The sequence below is a fragment of the Phragmites australis genome, chromosome 2 (assembly GCF_958298935.1).
Source record: "Phragmites australis chromosome 2, lpPhrAust1.1, whole genome shotgun sequence".
NCBI lineage: Eukaryota > Viridiplantae > Streptophyta > Magnoliopsida > Poales > Poaceae > Phragmites > Phragmites australis.
The window spans coordinates 4,847,911-4,873,025 of NC_084922.1; the positions used below are offsets into that span (position 1 = coordinate 4,847,911).

General features: G+C 45.4%; 2 protein-coding genes across 3 annotated transcripts; one reads left to right on the top strand and one right to left on the bottom strand.

Moving 5' to 3' along the window:
• Positions 1-8,326: 8,326 nt before the first annotated feature.
• LOC133909778 (multicopper oxidase LPR1 homolog 4-like) lies at positions 8,327-10,912 on the bottom strand. The gene is made up of 4 exons (XM_062352334.1): positions 10,689-10,912; positions 10,347-10,586; positions 8,674-10,137; positions 8,327-8,587 (listed from the first exon to the last, which is right to left on the bottom strand). The coding sequence occupies exons 1-4, from the start codon at positions 10,722-10,724 to the stop codon at positions 8,534-8,536; spliced, it is 1,794 nt and encodes a 597-aa protein (XP_062208318.1). The 5' UTR covers positions 10,725-10,912; the 3' UTR covers positions 8,327-8,533.
• Positions 10,913-21,732: 10,820 nt separating this feature from the next.
• LOC133895693 (uncharacterized) lies at positions 21,733-24,797 on the top strand. Of its 2 annotated transcripts, none has more exons than XM_062336179.1 (6): positions 21,733-22,241; positions 22,344-22,723; positions 22,819-23,244; positions 23,582-23,947; positions 24,040-24,236; positions 24,334-24,797. In XM_062336179.1, exons 1-6 carry the CDS (start codon positions 21,973-21,975, stop codon positions 24,580-24,582), a joined length of 1,887 nt encoding a protein of 628 aa, XP_062192163.1. In that variant the 5' UTR covers positions 21,733-21,972; the 3' UTR covers positions 24,583-24,797. The 2 variants fall into 2 exon arrangements, with proteins under 2 accessions (XP_062192163.1, XP_062192154.1); XM_062336170.1 differs by having other exon boundaries at positions 21,735-22,241; positions 22,816-23,244.
• Positions 24,798-25,115: the final 318 nt, after the last annotated feature.

Below are 25,115 nucleotides of genomic sequence, written 5' to 3' on the forward strand. Positions count from 1 at the left end.
ATCACTGTAGCGTTGGTTCTACCTTTGTCTACTGATGACACGGCTATCCCTGCCACTGACGTCGTGGATATCCTCCACCTCCAACGATTAATTTTCACGAGCCTACTTAGTTAAGCTGAGGACTGAGCGATACTTGAGCCTCACCGGGGCGAGGATCCAGTCTTGTCGAGGTACACACATACATGTCACTTAGTGATAGCGCGGGTGCTTAGGACATATACGTATGTGTATACGTTAGAAGTGAGTATGTATAGTGTGAAGAGTTATATGCGTCCTTATTTATATCTTTTTAAAAAATACTCCCGTAACTCGAGCCCTCACGAGCTTCTGTCGAGTCAAGCTTGAGCATCGCTCTAGGTTCGGCTGGATTTCAAGCTCCGCTTGAGATTCTAACGAGTTCGAGCTTGAGGCGATTGACTCGCTCGAGCTCGGCTCTACATGCCTTCACCTGTACTTCGTCTGCGCGCAACGCATCCACCCAAGAGGGTAAAAGGAGAGGGAAGGCAGGGCCGCGCAAAACCCTGCTCCACCTCCACTGGCCACCGATCTCCAGAGGTACCGTTGCCGCTGCCGCTCGCCGAAGGTGACCCCCTGCCCCTCTCTTCCCTCACCTGCCTCCGTGAATGAGGTGGTGCTTAATTGCGCTGCGTGTTGGGATGAAACCCCCGTGCCCCATGCCAAGTCCAGTCCTTCCCCGTGGCAGGGATCGCCGTTCGGTGTGAGGTTTCCCGTCGCGCTATCCGGTGATAGTCGTGCAAGGAAGGCTTGTCGCTTGTGTTTTTTGGCTTCATACGATATGATGATCAGGGTTTAGAGATTTCGTGGGGTTCGATTGAGTGGTGACGCGTGGGGAGTGGTCCCTTAGTTCAGAAATTTGTAGCCTAATGAATGCGGGGTGGGCTATTTTATTCCGGAGTAAGCCGAAATGCTTTCTTATTTCTGTGGATCGCGTCCGGAGTTCTGGGTGCCACCTAGCTAGCTGGTGACTTAATTTTTGTAGGATTTTGTTTCCTTCAGATGGAAGCATGTGTACGCTTTCATATCGTTGATTCTCGTATTGCTACAAATTATGGGGCTAGGGCTGGTCAGCACCTCGCATCCTTCCATTGTGCAATGCTTGCATATTCATAAATTTGGCAGCCAGATCTTCGTGCTTATTGTGTTTTGGTTGATATTGTGGTCTGAATTATGATGCTTCTGATGGGAGTTTGGTTTGTGTGAGAGCCTAGTGTATGCATCATAGTACTTTCGGTATTTGCTTGCTTTTCGACTTGGAGTTGTATTATATCATTATCTATACACTTTGTCGATGCACATGATCTGTACTCCCTATTTTGCTGTGCTATTACTGCCATGGTTAGGCTGAAATGGCTGGAAATCATCATTGCTCTGGTGGTTGCAATCTTAGTAACTTCACCACCTGTCTTTTTTATAGGGTTATGTTTTTTATAGGGTTATGTTTGGGTTGATATGGTGAATGCATACATGTATGTTGATGTTGCTTTGATATAACCTTGTTTATGTTAAGTCTCTTTCTTTTTCTCTTTTATGCCATTTTGTCAAGCTAACTGATTTTTTTGTCATTAGTACTTTGATTCGGTAAAGATTTTGTTGTATAAGATTTTTTTACGTATAACCAGTTTCAGTTGGAAAAAAAATGGGATTATTGCACAGCCAATTTATAAAAACCACTTGGTGACGCCTAGCACGGGATTATCTAGAAAGCGCAGCGGCAGTGCGTGACGCCTATCACCTAATCAGGCCTATGCATCACTTTCAAATCTAAATGGAGAGGTGAAAACGGATCGAATATGAATGGATATAGCTTATCCTTTATCATATTCTATATTTTTTTCAGAGCCGGACACGGACAGTGTCAGATAATTATTTCTTCATCTTGTATCTTATCCTACATTTTTTCTCGAAGTCGAAGTCAAAGTGGATAGTCGGATAGATGTCGGTTAGTCGGATAGGTGGAATTTTTTTACTTTATTTGCATCCTTATACAACATATTAAACAATATATGGGTGCTATCAAAATGAGGACATATAGAGTGATCGGTGAGGTGTGAAAACAAGAGCATTTAATATTACTGTTTACAAATGTGTGTTAATCTACCTATATATTATCATGCTTTTAAGTAAAATCACAATAACTTTTCTTATAACACCTAACATTTAGATACTTCGGATGGATATCAGCCATCATATATCTTATCCTATATTTTCCTCGGATCTGGAGTCGAACACGGATAGTGTTGAACATTATCGGCACGGATACCGGTCATCCTATATTTACTTCGCAATCCTTCAGGTAGTTGGGCGGGCGAGAAATATCTATCCCGTTTTCACCCCTACTTAAATGTGATTCCAGCTTTACCATCTTCATTTCTTTTTACATCCTTTTGACCCTAATCTTATTCTTTGTGTGCGCACCGCCTCTAGTACAGCCTGACCTCGCTGCATCCCAGCATCGTCCTGTGCCCTCTCCCACATGTATTCTTGCTCCATGGCTGACACTTCCAGCCATAAAGATCATCTTCATAAGCTATTAAAGTTGAACCTTAATTTTTTACTTGAATTTGTTATTGCTATCTTTTTAAACCTGTGTTGTGTGGGATCGTTGTGATTCTTGATAATCTTTTCTGAATTAGTAAGGGAGGAGTTTGCAACAGATAGTTTCCTAGTTGCCAGTGAATCTGCTAGGTCATCTGAGCTGCGGTCACTGTTGATATCTATGGAGCCTCAACCTTTTGAAAACAGAGATGATCGGTTTGTATGGCCCTGGATGGGTGTTCTAGTCAATGTGCCTACTGAGCAGAAGAATGGGCGCCAAGTTGGAGAAAGTGGTAATCGGCTGAAGGAACAACTCTCACGCTTTTGCCCACACAAGGTTATTCCTTTGTGGAACCATAGAGGTCACACAGGGAATGCTATTGTTGAATTTGCAAAAGACTGGAGTGGCTTCAAAAATGCGCTCGCCTTTGAAAAGCACTTTGAGGCAGAGGGATTTGGCAAAAGGGACTGGAAAGTGAAGAAGTATGGAGGGTCAGAGATGTTTGGATGGGTTGCAAGGGCTGATGATCACAGATGTCAAGGGCCAATAGGAGACCATTTGCGAACAAATGGTGATTTGAAAACTGTAGGTGATCTTGAAAGTGAAGGGAGTCGTAAAACTGATAAGCTTGTTGCCAATTTGGCTAGTCAAATTGAAGTAAAGAACAGGTATGTGCAAGAACTGGAATACAAGTGCAATGAGACGACGGCATTGCTTGACAGGATGATGGAGCAAAGGGAGCAGCTCGTCCAGAATTACAACGAAGGTTTCAGCTAATCTTTTACTCTCTATGTGGTCTGTTATGGTTTAGTTGTTTACATATATGCATGTCTGTCCTCTTAGCATACATAGAGATTCCAGTTGTTTAATGGTCTTTTAAACTTACCTCTTTTTTTAACCAGAAATTCGCAAGATGCAGCAAATTGCTCGTAGGCATTCACAGTAAATCATCAATGAAAATCAAAAGCTCCGTTCAGAGTTGGAGTCCAAGATGCAGGAACTTGATTCGAGATCCAAGGAGCTTGTTGAGTTAGCTTCGCAAAGCGATTATGACAGAAGGAACCTTGAGCAAGAAAAAGGAAAAGGTGTGATGTTTTGTTGCTATTTTCTTACTTTCTCCCATCAGAATTTTGAAGGTTGTTCCGCCTCCCCCCCCCCCCCCCCGGTTGCAGGGAGAATGTTGATTGTTTCTGCACTTTGAATAACTGCCTTCTTTTAAGTGCCTAGCATTCTATTTTCTTATTTTACTTGTCCTCATACATTCTGTCTTACAGATTATCGTGCATGCGGTTTAGTGATAGGGGAATTAGGGTAAAATGCTGGGAATTTGTACCATTTTACTTTGTTGGGAGGCAGTGGTGCTAGTGAAGAAATACAGGGTGCTCTTAGCTAATTTCCTTGTGTACTGTTTGTAGAATTTATGTGCTAGGCTTTTGTGGCTTGAAGCCTTGAATACTGCACTTTTGCAGAACAGCATTGTTTTTGTAGTGCTTAGCATTCTATTTTCTTATTTTACTTGTCCTCGTACGTTCTGCTTTCAGATTATGGTTGGGTTCTTCTGCATGCGCTCTCCTGAGCTAGACACTTGAACTAGACTTGGTGTTATCTTACCATAACTTCGTAGGTTTTAACTCCTAACGATGAGTGGGTGGACTATGATTAACTGCTATTATCATTTAGTTTCCGGGGTCCATCTGGATCCTCCTGCTGTTGCATTGACAGGAATGCTGCTATTTTCCAGAACGTGAACCGCTTCATGGATCTGCAGTCCAACCTGCAGAAGCAGAGGCATGTAAAAGCTTTCCTGTATCTTGATGTGATGAGCAATGTTTGGCTGACATTTATCCCCGCAACACCTTTGGACTGTTAAATGTTCTTTCAGATGACACAGTTATGTAGTTTGCTGATGGATTACTATTAAGATTTCCATGTACCTGCAATGTGCTGCTGTTATCATGCTATGTACTGCTTGTGCGTTCTTGCTGATCTGACTATTACGTAGGAACGAGAATAGCGATCAGAGGAGGGTGAATATACGTCTCAATAAATTTCTTTCGAAATAAATGATCTATTTCTATTACTCACCCAACGTACCTCAAAACGCTCAAGCGGAAGCAAAAGAATTAGAGAGATAAAGCAAGAAGACTACTTCCATGGCAATATGACTCCACAGATGGAATATGAACCATAGGTTCCATTCAGGATCATATCATGTGTCTTTGTGCACAAAAACTCGCAACTTCCAAATAAACTAAGATAAGATAAACATCCGACAAGGTTATCCTTCAAAATGATAGTCTAGTGGCAAGGGGACTCAAGACCCGCTCAAATACATGAGTATGTGAGTGTTTAAGTTACTAGCATCAAGAAAAACAACCCTGCAAAGGTGAAATATTGCAGCTCAAAGAAAAAGATCATCGGGCAAGAAACCTCTCCAGGTTGATAATCTAGAGGCAAGGGTACTCAAGACCCATGAGCATACACTCGCATATGAGTTTTTATGCCTCTAGCAATAAGAAGAATGATCTCACAAGGTGCTGAAATTTCAGCCTAAAAACCAAAACGAAAATCAAAACCGAAAATCGAAAAACTTGCAAGCTTGCAAGGGAACCAATAGAGGGAAACTAGAAGAAGGGGAATTCAAATATATGCAAAAACATAAACTTAATTACTCAAATAGGTCAGCCCTATTTTAGACGGATTTATCTTTTAAAACTCTCATCTATTACATAGGTTAAGCACTCATCCTTGTCTCCTCTAAAAACCTAGTTCTAAGGCTCTCAAATTAGTGGCACACAGGGGCTCAAGTGACTGGTTCAAAGCTCTCTATAGCCCTACCCCTCTATTTATAGGCCTAGAAAACTTGCCCCTTTTGTTTCCTAGCTTTTCCCCAAAATACCCCTCTCTTGTAGTACACTCCTACCTACCACTGAGGGTATTTTGGTCTATTTTTTTCTCCATTCATCGAACGGCCGCGGCGCCTTCACGACTTAACTTCGCCTCGACGCAAGCTTCGTGGTGGTGCCACATACTCCTCTAGTCCTCCCACGGTTTTGAGGCCAAACCGCGAAACCGCCTGCACGCTTCTCAAAGCGTGACTCACCGCCTTGCTTACACCTTAAACAAGTGCTTCGATGTCGACGCGTGTACTCCGTCATGCGATCCTAACCGCCGGCAAGTCTTTCCAGCTCCCGATCCCTCGGGTCGCCTTATCACTTGCACCGGCATCTCCTTCGCTTGACTTTGTTAACACGCCGTCTCCATCCGCCTTCAATGCTTTGCTTGACCTCCACGTGTTCAGCTAGGATCACCGTTGACTCCGCCTGGTCTCCTTGATCGTCTAGCACCAAGCACTCTACTTGGCCCCGATCATCCTATCGTCGATCGCCAAGTTGCATACATCACATGCACACCATGAGACAAGCAAACACATATCTCCAACTCCAATTCCAATTAGTCCATAATCAATATGCTCAAATGAAATATCAAATTAATTCGAATCACATCAAAGCTCATGCAAAATCGAAGGTCATCAAACCAAATAAATAACAATATCAATCACTCATCACAAGAAAACCAATGCATATTATGACTTGGTTTCTCATATTATACTACTCATTATCCTGTAATATTACTAGGCCACTCTTATACAAGTAATGCTGAACATAACCAGGCCAAATTAGCGGCATAAAAGAGTAGAAAACAGATGCAACTCACATACTACTGGATGCCAAAGAATGTTTATACTGAGAAAATAAGTTGAAATGTGTTTTAGTTTGTATATAATGAGTTATTGATAACGTTGTATTTGAAATAATTTTGAATGATATGAGCTTGTTTATGTGTGATCTTGTTTATGGCTAACTAAAGTTTAAATTAGAACAAACTGTTTTAGAGTACAGAAAATTATGTCTCACCAGAATATCTGGTGTGTAGGTTTTTTACCATACCGGATAGTCCGGTGTTATGATGAAGTGAGCATCAGAGTATTTTCAGTGCTGAAGCAGAAATAAAAGCAAACATCGGATGGTCCAGTGATGGACTTATCGAGCGCCAGAGTATTTTCTGCAGAGAGGAGATTTTTGACGTCAAGTTTAATTATGTACGCCAGATAGTCTGATGCTGAGTTGGTGAACACTGGAGAATGTGTCGTACCTTTTGTTGCAGTGAGGCTGCAGAAGGGTGGTTCAGTAGATTGGCATACGCTGGATTATTCGGTGATCGATATGAGATCACCGGAGTTTATCTTGCAGAGAGCAAAAAATTTCTGGAACAGATAGTGCTACACTCACCAGATGGTCCGATGTTCAGGAGCAAAACACACAGGAACATCCGGTGTTCACGTTTTCTGCAGGATGTGCTCTGAAATGAATTTTTTAATTTTGTGCTAACCTGGAGATGTTTTGGAGTGTGGAGAAATATTTTTGCTTGTTTAATGGTGTGCAAGTGACAGATGCAACTTGACGATCGATAACAGGTGATCGGGGCTAAACAAGTGCTTGGTGCTGGACGACCAAGGAGGATCGGGTGGAGTTAAGGGTGATCCTAGATGTATACATGAAGGTCAAGCAAAGTATGTAACAGAGGATAAAGACGTCATATTGACAAATTCAAGCGAATGGGATGCATGTAAAAGCAACAAGACGGCTCGAAGGATCGGGAGTGGGAGAGACTTGCCGGCGATCAAGATCGCAAGACGAAGGACATGTGTTAACATCAGAGTGCTTACTTCAGGTGCAAGCAAGCAGCAGCTAGTCACGCTTTGAGAAGTATGCTAAGGTTTCGCGGTTTGACCTCAAAATCATAGGAGGATTGAAGGAGTACATAGCATCATCGTAAAGCTTGTATCGAGACGAAGTCAAGTCATGTAGGCGCCGAAGCTGTTCGATAAATGGAGAAAAAATAGACCAAAATACCCTCGGTGTTAGTAGGAGTGTATTACAAAAGAAGGACATTTTGAAAAAAAAATCTAATAAACCTAGAGATCAAATTTTCTAGACCTATAAATAGAGGGGTAGGGCTATAGGAGAGGATGAACCAGACACTTTAAGCCTCTCGTGCCACTCATATGAGAGTATTGTGCTAGAATTTAGATGAGAAGGAAGATAAGTGTTTGACCTATGTAATAAGTGAGAGTTTTGAGAAAAAAAATCTTTATAATCCGTCTAAAATAAGGCTGATCTTTTTGAGCAATGAAGTTTATTTTGTTACATATGCTTAAATTTCCCTTCTTCTAGTTTCACTCTCTTGGTTCTCTTGCCTTGTATGCAAGTTTTTCCTCTTCGCTGCTGATTTTCTTTTTTCTTTTTTAGCTGAAATTTAACACCTTGGGAGGTTGTTCTTCTTGATACTAAAGGCATAAAATTCACATACACATGTATATATAATAGGGTCTTGAATTTTCTTTCCTTTAAAATCATCATCTTGGAGATCTTCTCTGCCTGGTGTTCATCTCTTCATCCTTGAGTGATCTTTTTTCAAGATTCAACTTTTGTGTGAGAATAAGTTATGAATTGATATTTTGTAGAATCTAATGTTCGATTCTAACCATAGGACTCACTTTTCGTTGAATCTTGAAGTTTGGTTTTTGATCTTTCTTCGAAGTCTCCGAGCTTTTTGGGTAGGTGTGATTTTTTCGCTGTGTATTTGTATTGCGTTCTATTATGATTCTCTTGTAGAGATATTGTTGTGTGATCGAATAGAAAAAGACCATCAATTTAATAAGAAATTTATTAAAATATCTATTCACCCCTTTTAGTCACCGCTCCCAATCATATATATATTTCACTTCAAATAATCAAATACATTGCGTGACGATTTGTATACTTGTCAATCATTGACATGACAGATATCGTACGACTAGGATGCTTACAAAGGAATCGAATAAATAATTTTCGTAACAAACAAATGTTCATGCAATTGGAAATAAAAATAATGGATGCTTGTGTTCTTCATGGATTCCTTTAGCAAATCTCTTCAGGGAAGCAGCTTTAGTGGCCGGATCATGGCGTTGTCTTCGTGATCCAGGATCTGCACAAGATCAGCGTGCACATTATTGGAGCTTACTGCTTCGCTGCATGCATGAAAAATGAATGGGGGAATCACGTGGCACTTACGTGGCAGTGGTACACGTATCCAGGCTCCGCCGTGACGTCGAAGGGGAAGGGCTGGTTGGTGTCCACCAGCTTGAACGCCACCACCACCGTCGTCACGAACCCCGGCGGCACCTTCACCACGTTCTTCCACGTCTTCTCGTGGTCCGGCACCGGCACGACGGGCCCGACCGCGTGCTGGTCGATGCCGCACTTGATGGCGTCGTTGGCCTGCGTCATGCAGTCGGTGAACCCCTGCAGGTCGACCAGCTGCTGCATCTTGACGGCCTGGAACATGCCCAGGTGGATATGCAGCGGGTGGTTGTCACCAGTGAGGTTGATCACGTGCCACAGCTCCGTCGTCCCCGACCGCGGCGTCTCCGTCACGGGGTCCTCCAGCCGCAGCCCGTTGATGTAGAGGTGCGTTGGCTGCCCCCCAGGCGTCAGGTACTCGTACATAACGATATACCTCGTCTCAGACGTCGGCCCCAGCGACGCCACGTTCGCGTACGGCACCTCGCGGTCCGGCACCGTCGAGTTGTCTGGTGGGTCGTGCGGCCTATTCGAAGTGATCACGAACTTCATCACCTTCCCGTTGAGCGGACCCGGTGCAGTGCCGGTCGGGAACGGGTACGGCGCCGAGTTTAGAATCTCGACCTCAGCCGTCGGCGACATGGAGAAGTCGACGACGACGTCGAAGATCTCGGCCGGCGATATGAGGAGGCTGGACACGGTGACCGGAGCAGCGAGGTAGGACGCGTCGGATCCGACGACGTGTATGGGCAGGCCGTTGGACAGCGAGACGTTCAAGTAGCGCGCGTTGCTGGCGTTGAGGATGCGGAACCTGTATCGGCGGCGGTGGACGGCGAGGAACGGCCATGCCTTGCCGTTGACGGTGATGGCCTCGCCGAAGTACTCGGGCTGCCACTGCGGGTGAATAGAGGGCACGACGCCGGTGGAGTTCATGTAGAGCGAGCCGTCGACGTTGAAGCTGCGGTCGGCGATGACGAGGTGGAGATCGTCGTTGTCGCAGGGCAGGCCCATGGGGACGTCAACCTCAGGCTTCTCGATGACGTAGGCGCCGAGGAGGCCGGCGAGGAGGTTGGCTCGGGTGAGACCGAGCGCGTGGTCGTGGTACCAGAGGTTGCCGGGGGGTTGCACGTTGGGGTACCGGTACGTGGCCTGCGTCCACGCGGGGCCGGTCTCGCGGAACCCCGCGGTGAACCAAGCGAAGGCGCTGCCGTCGGCCTGCGGCGGGTGGGCGCTGCCGTGGAGGTGGACGACGGTGGGGACGCCGCCGCTCTTGGGGATGGCGGTGGGCACGGTGGGGTCCCACGGGAGGATGTGGCGGTCGGGGAGGTGATTCTCCCACGTGACGGCGAGCGGCACGTCGTGGCGGGCGACGATGGTGGGGCCCGGGAACGTCGCGGAGTCGGCGCACTCCCCGTACACGAACACCGGCGTCGCCGGGAGGTCGCGGTGGAATTTCTGCCGGCGTTGAATGAAATTGCATTAGCACAGTACACGAGTCAACAACGTTTCATTTGATAGCGTCAAACGCAGTAATACTACTCCTACAAAAGAGTTTTACAAAAATTCTACTTACGTGCTCACGTAGATACTTGCATGCATCCCAGTCTAACTACTTACCCAGTCTAGCTACCAATCAAACGGAGTCGGTGCCTTTAGCTACTTACCCAGTTCTTCTGGAACATGCCGATGGTGAGGTTGACAGGCACGACGCGGCCGTTCTGGAAGTCGTAGCCGCGGATCTTGGGCATCACCGGCAGCGCGTCCACGTACATCTGCAGCGACCCCGCCACCTGCTGCAGTAGCGCGCTCGTCACCGGCGGCGCCTGCGCCGAGGCCACTCCGACAACAACGACCGCCACGAGCGCAGCAGCTAGGCGCTGCTGCATCCTCGCGCGGCTCCCCATCTGCAGTCACAACATTGCAGCCAAAAACCTAAGAACATCTATCACTTGAACGCGTTTGAGCAAGCTAGTCGATTTGCATGTAATCTACTTGAGACAACTGACCTTGCCGGACGAGCTGAGGGAGCTGGAGAGGGACATGCAGAGGCAGCAGACTGCAGACACAGGGGCGTGTGGCGAACACAGGACTGATGCTGATGATAACCTAGGAGGTAGGGGCCTTGCTATTTATAGGACTAATTGAGGTGTAAACAAGTCAAACATGCCCGTCAGAGCCATGAGGGACACGACGGAGATGATCGGTGGTCAGTTAGTTGGAGCCGGCCGGCGGCCAGCCCACCACGATTAGTCGTACTGCTTCTACACACTCCATTTTAAATCGAAGCCATGGCCAACTAAGCTCGGAGATAGTCAACGGTTACAGGAAGAAGAACAGAGCTCGCATTGCATCTAGTCCATTTGGATCGTTTCCTTCGTCGTTTGTCCTGCTGCTCCTTTTTGCCAATTTTGTCGCTGATGAGCGACGGCTGTTTGGCACCACTAACCACAGATTTGGACTTCAATTTGGCGCGCAGCACCCGGCTGAAAGGGATTTGGTAGTAATCTGGTACTAGTTCGTCTGAAGAAACTGCAATCAGTGTTTCTTGTGCAGGAGGTAACCAAACACACACATCAGCATATCCAGAACATATCAAACAGGAACCATGCATCGCATTTATAAAATGGTTGTATGTATCATTAATGTCTTGACGTTCAGTTAGTATAGAGTTACTATAAGGCCAAAAGTTATATTTCCTTCGTTTAAAAGAAGAACCATGTATCAGGGTAGGAGGATATAATCAACATACGTGCATGTGGCTGGAATATGTAGGTAGCATATATATGATCATGCATCAGACTAGGAGAATATAACCAACATATGGGCATGTGGCTGGAGTATGTCGGTAGCATATGATTGAAATATCTACTAAAAAAAGTATAGGTAGACCGAATAAGCTGGCCAATTTGCACGGTACCCTCTGGCTATATCAATGAACGCCTCCCCTGATGACAGAAACTTATGTAGTACTATTATATGCCCGTGCGTTGCTAACGGATGTCAAAAATTTGGTAAATAAAAGTGACGTAACACACGTATAACCATGCAAAGAGTGTGTTATAATGGACGCCGAAAATCTGCACGCGACAGCATTGTTGACTCTTCTAAAACCAACCATCGCGGGATGACAATTCCAAGAATCCAGAAAAGCATCTCTGAAAAAATCTCTCACGTTAGTAGTCTGGATCTGCTGAGGTTGCTTTAGATCTTTTGCAGCCTCAGCCGTGAGGTAGATCGTATGGTCTGGATTGGATCTGTGCAGAGGCAACCGGCGACGACAGTCGGATGGGCTCCGACTGGTAGAGGCGAAAGCGACGAAGCTCGGAAGCGGCAGCCGCGGTCGGCGATGGTAGGCTGTTGAATGGCTGGCGGGGCAGCTCTGTGTTTGAATAGAGGAGGCCGGCGATGCCCGGTGGTTCGAGTGGATCGGCGGTCGGCTGGAAGGCGAAGCACGACAGGTGGGCTCTGGCGAACGGCGAACTTTGTAGGAGGACCGCAGAGCGGGCCGGTGCACGATGGCAGCAAGAGATCTCTAGAGATGGGCCGGAGTTGAAGACCGGCGCCTGAAGTCAGAGACGGCAGCACACGGATGAACAGATGTGGATCCGGCCCACCACGCTGCAGATTCGTCTTCTCAAGCTTTGATTCTGGCTGTCGTTCACCATTGCGTCATGGAGGCTCATTCGGTGGGGGAGACGGCATCGACGTCCGAAGGGCATTAGCGGCAGCACCGTGCTGTTTTTGGTCCACAGTGACCATTGCCAATGGTGAGGGCACAAGGAGGATGCTGGAGACACGGGGAGCTCATTTTGTGAGAGAGTAGGGTAGGGGAGGGGGTGGAGGTATGGTGATGGTGAGCCGCCATGGTTGCAGCATGCTGAGCTCGTGAGGAGCTCGGTAGGGGGCGAGGGAGAGGGAAAGAGGTGCTAGAGTAGGTGGCGGGGTGGCAAGGGGGCTCTAGGCGATGTTGTGGCGGCGGAGCTTGGCGACGAGAGAGATCGGGAGGAGAGGGCGCTCAATGGCGGGAGAGAGAGAGAGAGAGAGAGAGAGAGAGAGAGAGAGAAGGGGTGGCTCGAGCGGGTGTGCGGATGATCATGCGGGTGGTCGTGCAGATGAAGATCACGAGCATCCGATTGGGCGAATGCACGAGCGATCGGACGGATAGATGGATGACGAGTAGAGGAATTGGTAGAGAAATCTAGCAGACGGAATATGACTTACTTCTTTTTAAGTATGAGAGATCAAAAGTCAATTATGGTAGCTACTTGTACTTATTCCTGATTACTGATGGTTTCTTTCTAACTAAAGTAGAAGAACGGAGAAACATCAGTAAATGATCGCTTGTATTCACTGGTAAATAGTGTTCACATTATAGTACATGAACATTCATGTTTGTGACTATTGGGATTAGTAACTGCTAATCAGTTACTCTCTAATTGATCACATGACTCACATCCAAAAAATATCTATTTGTAATACTCTTCCTTATCAATTATTCATAATGTAAACTTCTTGTTGAGACTCCTCTAAAATCCTGTAGGAAAAATATGAGAAGAAAAATAATATGTTGATATGTTATTAAAACTCAATAGGAAAATATAAGAAGAAAATGATATGACATATATTGATTATTGCCTCATTATAAACTCATATGAGAAACCTAGATAGGAAAAACTCATTGGTGAGTTTAAAGGATAATAATTATGATCTATAGATCATATTAAAATCTCTAGAAAATCATTTGAAAAAATAGGAGAAAAAAGATAGATATTGCTTCATTAAAAACTTATATGAGAAACCGTATAGGAAAAACTTATAAAAAAAGAGTGTAATATAATATGAACATGTTATTATTCAGGGATTAACTCCCTCTGAACTTGGTAAATCTCGAAGTCATTGCATACCAATTCCACTCATACATTTTTGGAATGTGAAAGTTGGTAAGGACTTAGTGAATAAATCAGCAAGATTATCATATGATTTAGTTTGCAAGATTTTCATCTCCCTATTATTTTACAATTCATGAGGATAGAATAATTTAGGGTTAATAATTTGGTTGTATTGCTCTTTATGTAACTTGTTTGCATTTGATTAATGCATGCAGAATTATCTTTATAGATAATAGTTGGTGATTTGATGAAACTAATACCACATGATTGTTGTATGTGGTTTATCATTCTGCGAAGCCATACGCATTGACGTAATGTTTCATATAATGCAATTATTTCAAAAATGATGTGTGGATGTAGCTATTAAAATCTGTTTTGAAGACATCCATGAAATAGATGTTCCATCGTGTAAGAACATGAAGCATGTATGTGATCTGATATTATAGGGACCTAATAAGTAGCCATCGTTAGTATATCCAACCATATTCATATTTTGTTTTCTTTTAAAGAAAATACCAAGATCTACGGTGCCTTGGAGATATCGAAAGATATTTTTGACTCTACCTAATGGCGTTTAGTTAGAGTAACGCTATTTCGAGCTAGTAATTTCATTGCAAATGCGATATCATGCCTGATGCAATTTGCAAGATGCATAACCACTCCAATGACACTGAGATAAGAAGCATCGGGTCCAGTATCTCTTCTCCTTCATCTCGTGGTCTAAATGGATCTTTCTCCATATCAAGAGATCGAATAACCATGAGAGTCTTAAATGGATATGATTTGTCCATATTGAATTTCTCTAATAGTTTCTAAGTATATGCGGCTTAGTGTACTAGAATATCTGAAGGAAGATGCTTGAGTTGTTTTTATTCTGTTTGCGGATAAAAACCCACTTGTATCCGACAGGGAAGATGCTATAAGGAGTATGTATTACTGATGTGAATACCTTCCTTTTGGAGAGTGAGCCTAATTCTGCATGAATTGCATCCTTCCATTATACCTAGTCCGAGCGCTTATGGCACTCTACCATAGTCTTGGGATCTGAATCATTGTGAAAGTCATTTGCAATCTTTGAGGAGAAGTAAGTATCGATAATTGTAGTTTTTCAATCAAATGATTCTCTAGAATCAATATAATTGATGAAAATTTCATCTACCCTTTTTGACCTATCATGATTTTCCATTACGATAGAGTCAGGGTGTTTCGATGTCCAAGCATCAATATTTGTGCACACGATTGAGTTGGGATGTAGATCTTGACCATCTATTGGATATTTAGTATCTATAGACCTTATGTGTCGTTTAACTTGAGTTAATTTACATTTACTGTTTTCGATGAGGGATATAGTGTGGTCGGTGGAGGGGATGCAGAAACAGTCGTTGCTAGGACAACATTGCGTGCAGAGCACACGTACGGCCATTAGTGCAACCGTAGCGGTGATGTCCAGAACCATGGTGCGGGTGGCGACGGAAACGGCGAGGGTGTGGCCGTGGTAGTATCACGAAAACGACAAAGAACGAACATGTTGTAGGTAAGTCATAGATGATCTAAAATAGATTCGTCATGCTCACCTTCTGGGGGAGGGCTGTACGCCTCTGTGTGCTTATGCATAATGTAGATCAACATGGCTGATAATATATTGCAAGAAGAAAATATATTCGTAATATTTAACAATTTCCGTTGACATTCTACCGCATGCGATTCCGATCGATTCGCCAACGGGGAAGAACCGCCGCAAATAATTGGGGGAGGGGAGCGCTGAAAATTCGCATCGTTGGTTAGCTGTGTCCACCATGCGTGCCTGTCTGGTTTTCGTACAGTGCGTCACATCAGAGCTAGGAACGCGTGGAATCCAGCTCGTGTGAGCAGCAGCGTGTTTCGACGCATGGATGCGCGCAAGCAAATGATCGCCGGGTGATTTTGTCAAGGGGTTGATGGATTTGTTCGAAAAGCTGGCAATGGTTGTTGGTGAATCTGTGTGCAACGTTCCTAGTTTCAGTTGCCTACGGCTTGGATGTCTGGCTGTTCCGTGCCTTACGTGGAGTAGCGCCGAAATCGTCAAGTACGTACGTGACAAGGACTCCCAACTCCCAATCATCAGTGGCATAGTCACACGTCATTGTGCGTTGGACTGGGATCGCGTGGACTGGAAGTGCTTTTCGGACGCATGCGGGGATCGAAGGCCGTGCCCCGCGCGCGCGGCGCTCTGCCGAGCAACCGGTCGCGCGCGGCAGGAAGGGCAGGAGCGGCAGCCGCGCGCGAGCTCTGCTGGGCCTCCGCCGAGCGTCAGCCGGAGAAGGCAGCGCGCGCACGGCCGGAAACTGCCGTGCCGACGGACTGCATGCCCCAGTAGGAGAAGGCAGTGCCACCCGCGCGCACGGCAGAGGAGTGGCGGACCACGCTCTAAATTATATCACGTTTATATTAAAATCACGCGAACCATAGTACAAACGGAAAATGAACGATATATTTGAAGATCTAAGATGATCCGGCTGTTGGAGGCACCTCGACCTCGTCCAACGCCGACCCCACCCGGCCGCAACCGTCGCTAAACCGGGGGCGCGCCGGCCTCTTCTCCCTCTCCCTCTCCCTCCATGGAAGGTGCAGCGTCTTGGGAGCCGGATTTGGTGGTGTGGCGTGTGGAATCTGGTGCGGTGTGGCGCCCCTGCCATCGCTAGGGTTTCGCGTCGCGGCCGCACCGTCGCTCATCGCCTCGTTTCCGTAGCCGTGCGCCCGTGCCCGTGCGAGATCGATGCATCATGCAAGAGGCAGGAAGACACTGCAATCTTGGACCTTTGCAGTTTGACAGGCCACAGTTTGGGGCCTTGGGCCAGCTACTAATCCTTTACTCAAGCCACAGCCCACAAGGCCCGTACCTATTCACCCGTCTTAACGAATACAACTGGATTCCACAACTCGCATCCTCGAGTCCGACGTACTCGCTTGTCTCCCCAAGAAAGTATCCGATCACAGGCGTGGGCGCGTCGCAATGTGCATGCCATATTCTGAGCTTGACGCTGGCCTGTATATAGATCGAGAACTGCTCTGTTCTGCTTTCGCCGGTAACAACAGCAACACGTACAAAGCTAGTATTTGTTAGGTGTATGTGAATAGGACACTAATTAAAAATTAAACTAATTACCGAACCGTAGACCAAAGATCAATTTTAATTTAGAATGAATAAAAGCAACTAGACGACCTAACAAGCTAGAATGATAAACACAAACATGCAAGCATATAGAACATAAGTAAAGTACGTAATTGAAATTGGAATGAACGAAATGCTAGAAGCAAAATGCAGAATGTAACAAAAGTAGGAAAAGTAGACACCGAGTTTTTCCCGAGGTATCGAAGAGTTGGTACTTTCCGCTAATCCTCGTTAGAGCGTCCACACAAGGATGTTACTCCCCTTTGAGTCACCAAAACTTAAATGCTCACTAGTGATTGTCACTTCTCCATATTCGGATTGACGAGCATCAAATCAAGTACACGAGCTTCCCGAGGCTCCCACAAGACCTCCAAGAGTTTACTGAGAACACCTCCAATCTTCACAACTAGCTAGGTGTTACCAACCAACAAGAGTAACAAGCTAACTGGTTCACTTGATCCCTATCAAGTCTAAACAACACCTAGATGCACACTTACTACTCTTGAAGCACTAATGAAGTTCTTAATCTTCAATTAAGAACTTACAAATCACCTCAAGTGCTCTCCCTTGCCCCTAGATGATACATACTATGTATGAATGCTTCTGGGTTGCAAAAGAGACGAATGAAACAAAGTGAGGGGGTATATATAGACTAGAGGTTCAAATCTAGTCGTTGCCTAACCACTCATTTTTTCTGTGAACACCAGATGGTCCGGTGAACACGCTTCTGTTAACACCGGACAATACGATGAGTTTACTTTTTTCACACGCTGGTCTGACAGTTATCAGTAGCCATTGCAAAATGCTCCGGTGTTCCTCCATATAGCATCATCGGATAGTCTAGTGAGTTATAATTTATTTCCTCCGAAAATATCAAGCTTCTGTTAAATAGTCCAGTGATAACTTTTTTAAGTTACCGGACAATCTGGTCAGTTGAACTATGATTTTCCAAAAAAAAGTTCTTCTGTTAAATAGTTCAGTGTATACGTCCTTCAGTTCACCGGACAATTTGGTGCATGTAACTTCAAATTTCTCTGAAAAATGACTTTTCTATTAAATACTCTGGTGCAAAATTGCTCCTATTACCGGACAATCCGGTGAGGTCATTTGAAATCTTTACAGAGAGGAAAATTAGTCCGGTGAGTTTAATCCTTCTCGCACCGGATAATCCAGTGAGAACAAACTTTCTGGAACTCGTCCAATTCAATCGACTTTAAGTTCTAACTTCTCATCCATAGGCTTCTTTGAGCTACCTAGTGCTAGAATTTCGTAAGTGTACATCCAACTATGTCTAAACTCAACTAGATCAAGCTACAACACTTAGCACCTCCTTTATGGTACAGTCAAAAGACAAAAAGAGACATGTGTTTACTTTAAGTGTCCTTCATCACATTACAACACTTAGAACTAGAAGATCCTTAATTTTGAGACAAAAGTTCTTTGATTGACCAATATAATTCCATCAGGTACCAAGAAAACCCATTCAATCATTGTGAACTAAAAATTTGATTCCCTTCAAAATATACGCAGTAGTCACAATGATACGACTGTCATTAATCACCGAAACACTTACCGCTTACTTAGGGGTCTAGATGCTACAATCTCCCCCTTTTTGCTATTATAGAAACGGGTGAACTTCTTCATGATCAAAACAAGATCCTCACTATCAAGTTTGTCCACATACTCCTCTGTGATAGAAACTAAGAAAGACAAAACAAAACCACTGAGTGAAGGGTTAGCACAAGAAAAGATAACTCCAGTAGGACTACCATCATCAGGTCCTAAAACCAATGCCATATTCTGAGACAAGAGGTTTCCTATACCTATTCTAGCCGTCTTAGCTATCTCAGTGGATTTAAGCTTGCTGAAAAGTTCATCGCAAGTCAATGTACCACAACTAGATGACTCTTCAATACTCAAGATCTTCACTTCTCATATGCTACGGTCAAGAGCATAGAGAAGCTTGATCGCCCTCTTATGATCAGAGTAGGGAAAAACATAGGTGGATCTGAGGTTGTTAACAATTCCATCAAACATAGCAACCATAGCATCCAAAGATTTTCCGGGTCCTTGCACAAATATTTGATATTCTTGGTTGTATGTGCTCTAACGCCGTGCTTTGATTTGGTTAGTACCCTCATGAAAGACACTAAGAGTAGTCCAAATCTCATGGGGCAGTACGAAGGTGATGGACTCTGTTAGACTCATTACCACCCAGGCTTGTGAACAATATATTTTTAGCCTTTTGTTGGCTTCAAATTATCCAATTTGGACCTGAGTAATACGAGGAGCAGGGGTATCATAGTTGGAGTTCACAATCTCCCATATTGCATTTCCTTGGCTCGAAAGATAAGCCTCCATACGCATCTTGCAGTATAAAAAGTCTCAACCTTTAAAGAGAGGAATCTTCCTATATCTCTTCATTGTATCCTACTGATCACAAAATCGGTTAGAGTCAACAAGTGATCAAACCAGCTCTAATATCAATTGTAAGATCAAGATTGGAGACTAGAGGAGGGGTAAATAGACGGCTCAATAAAAGTTTTTGTGAAATTAATGGTCTTTTCCTATTCTTGAACCCGGCGCACCTCAAAACCACATGCGAAAGCAAAAGAGACAAAAACATATTGTAAGACTTTCATAACAAATGCCCATATTCGATAGATGAGAACTCTATGTTCCATTTAAGGCCATATGAAGAGTTATAGCCCAAGAAAGCAATCAACTTGGAGAAAAACTTCTAAACACAAGAGAACTTACCACTGAAAGAAGATATTCTTCAAGTTGATGGATTTAGAGGGTTGTGATGGTTCCAAAACAACTCATATGAGAAGATTAACCCTCTAGAAATAAGAAGAACACCTCTTACAAGATCCAAAAGGAACAGCTCTCAAGTAAAACGAAAATCAATAAAAGACATAAAAACTTGCTTCAGAACAAGAGAACCAAAGGTAGGAGACTAGAAGGAGATGAACTTAACCATATGCAAAGGCCACTCTCTTCATTAAGCTCAGAGGAACACCCTCTTTTGACAAATTACAAAGTATTTCTCTCACAAAAGCTCTCATATAAACATAGGCTAAGCACTTCTCTCTCCCTCTCCACACAACACAAATGAAAGGTTCTTAAAAAACTCTCAAATGTTCCTATGTTTAAACCAGTCATAACCCTCTATTTGTAGGCTTAGGAGGCTTACTTAACCCTTAAGCAATCATGTCCCTAAACTACCCTTTACTTACAATGCATTCTCACCTACCACGGGGGTAGTTTTGTCTGAATTTTTCTCTGTCAATCGGATAGTCGTGGCACCTTCATGACTTAGCATTGCTTCAATGTAAGCTTCATGATGATATCGCATGCACTCCATCCTTCCACAGTTTTGAGGCTAAACCGCGAAATTGCCTTGTACGTGTCTCAAAGCGTGACTCACTGTCGCTTGCTCTGACCCCAAGCAAGCATCCCGATGTCAACATGTGTACTTTATCTTGTAATCTTAACCGCCAGAAAGTCTCTCCTACTCCTCCAGGCTACCTTGTCACTTGCATCGGTATCTCCTTCGCTTGACTTCGTTAACACGTTGTCTTCATCATTCCTTTCAAACTTTTCTTGGCCTCCATGTGCACAGCTAAGATCACCTTTGACTCCACCTAGCCTCCTCGATCGTCCGGCACAAAACACCTTGCTTGGCCCCGATCATCACGCCGTTAGCCGCCAAGTTGCATCCATTATTTGTACAACACAAGACAAGCAAACATATATCTTCAAACCATCTTCAGTTAGTTCCAAATCAAAATCGTCAGCTTAAGACATATCCTAGAAAAATTGTGAATGCTAGATGATCCGACATCCACACCTCCTGAGCGCCAGACCACTCGGCGTGTACTTCTTCTTAGGATCACCCATCTTGCAATCTCTCTACAAGAAATGCTCTGACGAAGCATTCGGCGTTTATCCATTTGAACATCAGACCATCTGGTTAGTACAAGTTCACCAGAGCCAGTTTGCAATTTCTCTGCAAGAAAAGCTCTGACGTTCACTTTATTATATCGTCATACCATCCGGTGTGCACTTCAATTTTTGCCTCTGGAATGAAATACTCTGGTGTGTACATATGCCTATCGCCGGACCACCCGACACATGTAAGCTCACCAAAGTCAACTTGCAACCTCTTTGGAAAAAATGCTCCGGCGTTCATTTTACCCATCGTCGGACTATCAAGCATGTACTTTAACTTTTTTCTTTTGAGTTGAAATGCTCTAGCATATGTACCATCTAAACTTCGGACCATTCGATGAGTTTAAAATCTCAGTCACCGGACTATTTGGCGTGTATAATCTTTCTTGACTCAGAGAAAAACATCAACTCCATTTCTTCTGCAACTTTGATTAGTCGTGATCATAATTACAATACATATACATACTCATGCAATCCAACAATAATTAAATTAAATCCACTACCTTATCAATCACTCATTATATATAAACTAAGATATATTTCATCTTAATTTCTCAGCTGCTAAATTGGTAAATGAAGCTTTGATTCTCGATCATGAGCATAAACCAAGTAGCAGGGCCAAAGATACCCATGCGCCCGGTTCCGAGGATATGATGGCTCTATTTCTTGCCATGGCGACCAATCGACCATGCCTGGTTTGTTCTTTGACCTGCAGCCAGGTTACACCAAAACAAAAAGACGCTGCTAATCAAATTAAAGCACAGATGGATCGGATCATGAGCGCATTAATACCAAAACCCCAGGTGATGAAACGCATATCGCATATGGGCTTACCTCATAATGCAAGTCACTTGATCCAGGGCCGGCCTGCCTGCCTGCAGACTGTCTGTAATAGTTTACAGATACAGCTTTGTACTAAGAAGATTGCTTGCTTCCAGCTTTTCTCACCCGTCTTGACGTTATTTTTCTCATCTTTATGTCACGTTGGGCCCCATGCATACCCATCCCCTCTCGATCTCCTCCAGCTTTACGGAACGCTATAAACTTTTCTTTCCCCAAACCATCAGCTAGCTCATCGATCTCTCGCGCGCACTGCCACTTTTCTCTCGAACAAAGCACGCGGCGCGGCTGGGCTGGTGTGCGTTCGCCATTGCGGTTGGTCTCCGTTAGCCACAGCCAAAGCAAAAGCAGCTAGCTTCTTGATCGCCCCTCTTCTCTTCTCTTCTCTCCTCTCCTCTCCTCTCCTCTCTCCGCTCGAGAACAATCACGCTTTATTGCCACGCACGGGTTCGGTAGATGCGCAATGCGAGCGGCAGCTGCTGGTGCTCCCGCGTGGCGTTGCTGCAGCGAGTGCTCGGCTCGCAGGCTGCTTCTCATGGCTTCGGCCTGCAGCTGCCTGGTGCTGCCACGCCCTGCATGGAAGGTTACGAAGTGATGCCTCCTCTCCTCTTCCGTGCCCTCGCGTCCCTCAACTTCCTCCTCCTCCTCGTCTACCTCCTGCTCTTCCTCGTCACCAAGCTCCTCGAGCGCCTGCACACCAGGGCCACCACCAAGGACCGCACAAGGTAAGTAAGCTATTGACTGCAGCGCACTACCTCTTCATAGATCTTTGACATGTGTATGTATCGTGCTCGCATTTTTGTTAACTTGTATACATGCACGCATAGTGGTTGGGATTATGGCTGCCACCACCGTGCGGAGGCCACTGAGACCGAGGACGTCGCCGCAGCCGGCATTGTCGGCAGACAGCAAGCGGACATGATGTTCTGGTTCGACGAGGCCGTGTTCGAGGACAGCGCCCTGCTGCTTGGCGACGAAGGAAAGGATCACCTGTACACCACCATCGCCACTGCACGTTGCTTGCAGGTGGAGGGCACCTTTCCCACGGAGGAATCTGCCCGCATCTCACCCCGCAATCATGACCACCATATCGATGCTGCTGAGCAGCAGTGGGAGGAGGCCAATGACATCGCCGTCGACGTCCCGACGGTCCCTGAACAGCGGAATGTTCTGGTCGTCACATCAGCAGAGAATGTTTCCATTGAAGGTAATCTCCTAGATACTCTCATTTTATTCTTATCTTTATCCGTTACAGCTCGATCCGACACTTGTCAAGTTGTCATCACTATCTGGTTGCAGCAGGGAAGAAGGAAAGCAGCAGAGAAGAAGACGCTCGTCGCGATGCCGATGACGACCATGAAGAGAACGATGAGGAGAAGAGCTTTTCTGAAGGCCATGTCAAGCTGTTCGTGAACAACCGTGCGCTCGCCGACACCAGGAAGCTCCTGATTGATGGCGTGGTGGCCGGAGGCGGAGGACTGCAGGAGGACAAGGACAAGGGGGACAGCAGCAGGTTCGGCGCGTCGACGCTGACAAGCGAATCGACCTCAAAGAGCTCGGTGGAGTGGCAGAGCTCGACGGTGACCAAGGACTCGGAGACGGAGTACCCCTTCTCGTCGTCGTCGCGGCGGAGCTCGGCGCGGTGGGAGTCGTACACGCTCTTCCGTAAGTACGACGAGGCCATGGTCTACTTCCACCGGGTCGGCGCCCAGAAGCTCACCGAAACAGGTAGGCAATTAACAAACTGATTTTTTTTTCAGAAAAACACAACAAACTGATTTAATTTCTTCATATATCAGTACTAAGCATTCTCAGGGTATCATTGCCACTCATTACCTAAGATTATTTTTCTTGACAAAAAGCTTAGATGACGCGCAATTCCGGTAATCTGCAACGCTTTCATCGACATGTGGGCACAACCAATGAGACGAGAACATTTACACGTTCCTTGATACACATAATCTAATCCTACAAGCTCAACCTACTGTATACTTTGTGTTTAATCTATTGCACTTGAGACATAGATGCATATATGATTTACTTTTGTTTGTCTTGTTTCCTCCAGAGTCCTTCAGGTCCATCAAGTACCAGCCGAGATCAGTGTCCGAGCGGATCGTGCACAAGCTGACGCCCAAGCCGAGCGCCCCGATCGGACTGCGGGACCCATACCCGGACCTGGAGCGGGCGTACGTGGCGCAGGTCTGCCTGACGTGGGAGGCCCTGAACTGGAACTACACCAGCTTCCGGCGGCACAACGGCGGCGACGGCAACATCGCGGCGCGGTGCTGCCCGGCGCGCGTGGCGCAGGAGTTCCAGGTGCTGCTGCACCGGTTCATCGAGAACGAGCCGTACGAGTACGGCAGGCGGCCCGAGGTGTACGCACGGATGAAGAACTCGACGCCCAAGCTGCTCCTGGTCCCCGAGTTCAGAGGTTAATTTGCAGTCCTCTGCTTCAAGCTCAGATGCATAGAGTATATAAATGATTTGATGTTCTAGAAATGGCTAACTGTGATCGATGTGCAGAGGAGGATGACGAGAAGGATGACCTGATATCGGCAGTTCAGTTCTTGCTCATACTGGAAGAGTCGATCAGGACGTTCATGAAGTTTATCCGTGCCGACAAGAGGAGCCACTACGAGATGTTCAGAGAAATGGTTAAGAGGAGGTCGAGCGCCGTGGATCAAACTTTGGTCATCACCCTCAAGAAAGCCAACAAGAAAGTGAGTCACATACATATTATTATACTCATCGAAGAATATGTATATCAGTTGAAGTTTTGCACATTTTCATCGTATCGGCTGGTTCTTGATTCTTCAGAAGAAGAGTCGGCTCAAGGACCTGACGCGACCGCGGCGATGCCTGAAGCGGACGAAGCTGAGGGAGGAGGAGGAGCTGTCGATCCTGCTGGGCCTGATCGACCTCAAGGTGGTGGCGAGGGTGTTGCGCATGCCGGAGCTCACCGATCAGCAGCTGCACTGGTGCGAGGAGAAGATGAACAGGGTCGTAGTCGATCTGGAAGGCAGGATGCAGAGAGATCCTTCCCCTCTATTCTACCCTGCACACTGACTGACAGGGCCCTGTCCTGTATAATCTGCTTCTTTTTGCCATCTTTTTCCCCTTGTTGGTGACATGTAACCAGAGATAAAGTTGCATTGCATAGACATGAGAATACGCATGGCACTTAGCCTCATCTAGTACTGCAAAAAAGGAGAGAGACCAGATATGATGTTATTGTAAAGGCCTATATATACATAGATAAATAAGAGACCTACATCTTGAAATTGGGTGCATGTGGCAACGATGAACAAAGGCAGATTGATAAGGATCGAATCAGGACGGATCATGTCATGTAATAGTATTCATATGTTTGTGATACCACCCATGCATTGCATGGAAAGCAAAAGGGCTGAGGTGGCGAGGATGGAGACAAGCACGACTTTGACATGCTTTCCCTTTGCTTTTTCATGTGTTTCTGCTTTATGGAGCCTTGCATTGGATCACAGGATGATGAACAGCAAGAGCAACAAACGTCACACTAGATTTTGTCTCAACATTTCAGGATAACCACATGACAAGCCTTTCCATCATTTTCTTTAGCT

What these genes read in the sequence shown, in the direction of transcription:
- LOC133895693 (XM_062336170.1), top strand. Translation starts at nt 21,973, where the DNA reads ATGCGCAATGCGAGCGGCAGCTGCTGGTGCTCCCGCGTGGCGTTGCTG. An exon ending in ACCACCAAGGACCGCACAAG is followed by an intron (nt 22,242 to 22,343) that starts GTAAGTAAGCTA and finishes ATGCACGCATAG; the next exon opens with TGGTTGGGATTATGGCTGCC. An exon ending in CCAGAAGCTCACCGAAACAG is followed by an intron (nt 23,245 to 23,581) that starts GTAGGCAATTAA and finishes TGTTTCCTCCAG; the next exon opens with AGTCCTTCAGGTCCATCAAG.
- LOC133909778 (XM_062352334.1), bottom strand. Translation starts at nt 10,724, where the DNA reads ATGTCCCTCTCCAGCTCCCTCAGCTCGTCCGGCAAG. An exon ending in GCATGTTCCAGAAGAACTGG is followed by an intron (nt 10,138 to 10,346) that starts GTAAGTAGCTAA and finishes CAACGCCGGCAG; the next exon opens with AAATTCCACCGCGACCTCCC. An exon ending in GATACGTGTACCACTGCCAC is followed by an intron (nt 8,588 to 8,673) that starts GTAAGTGCCACG and finishes GATCTTGTGCAG; the next exon opens with ATCCTGGATCACGAAGACAA.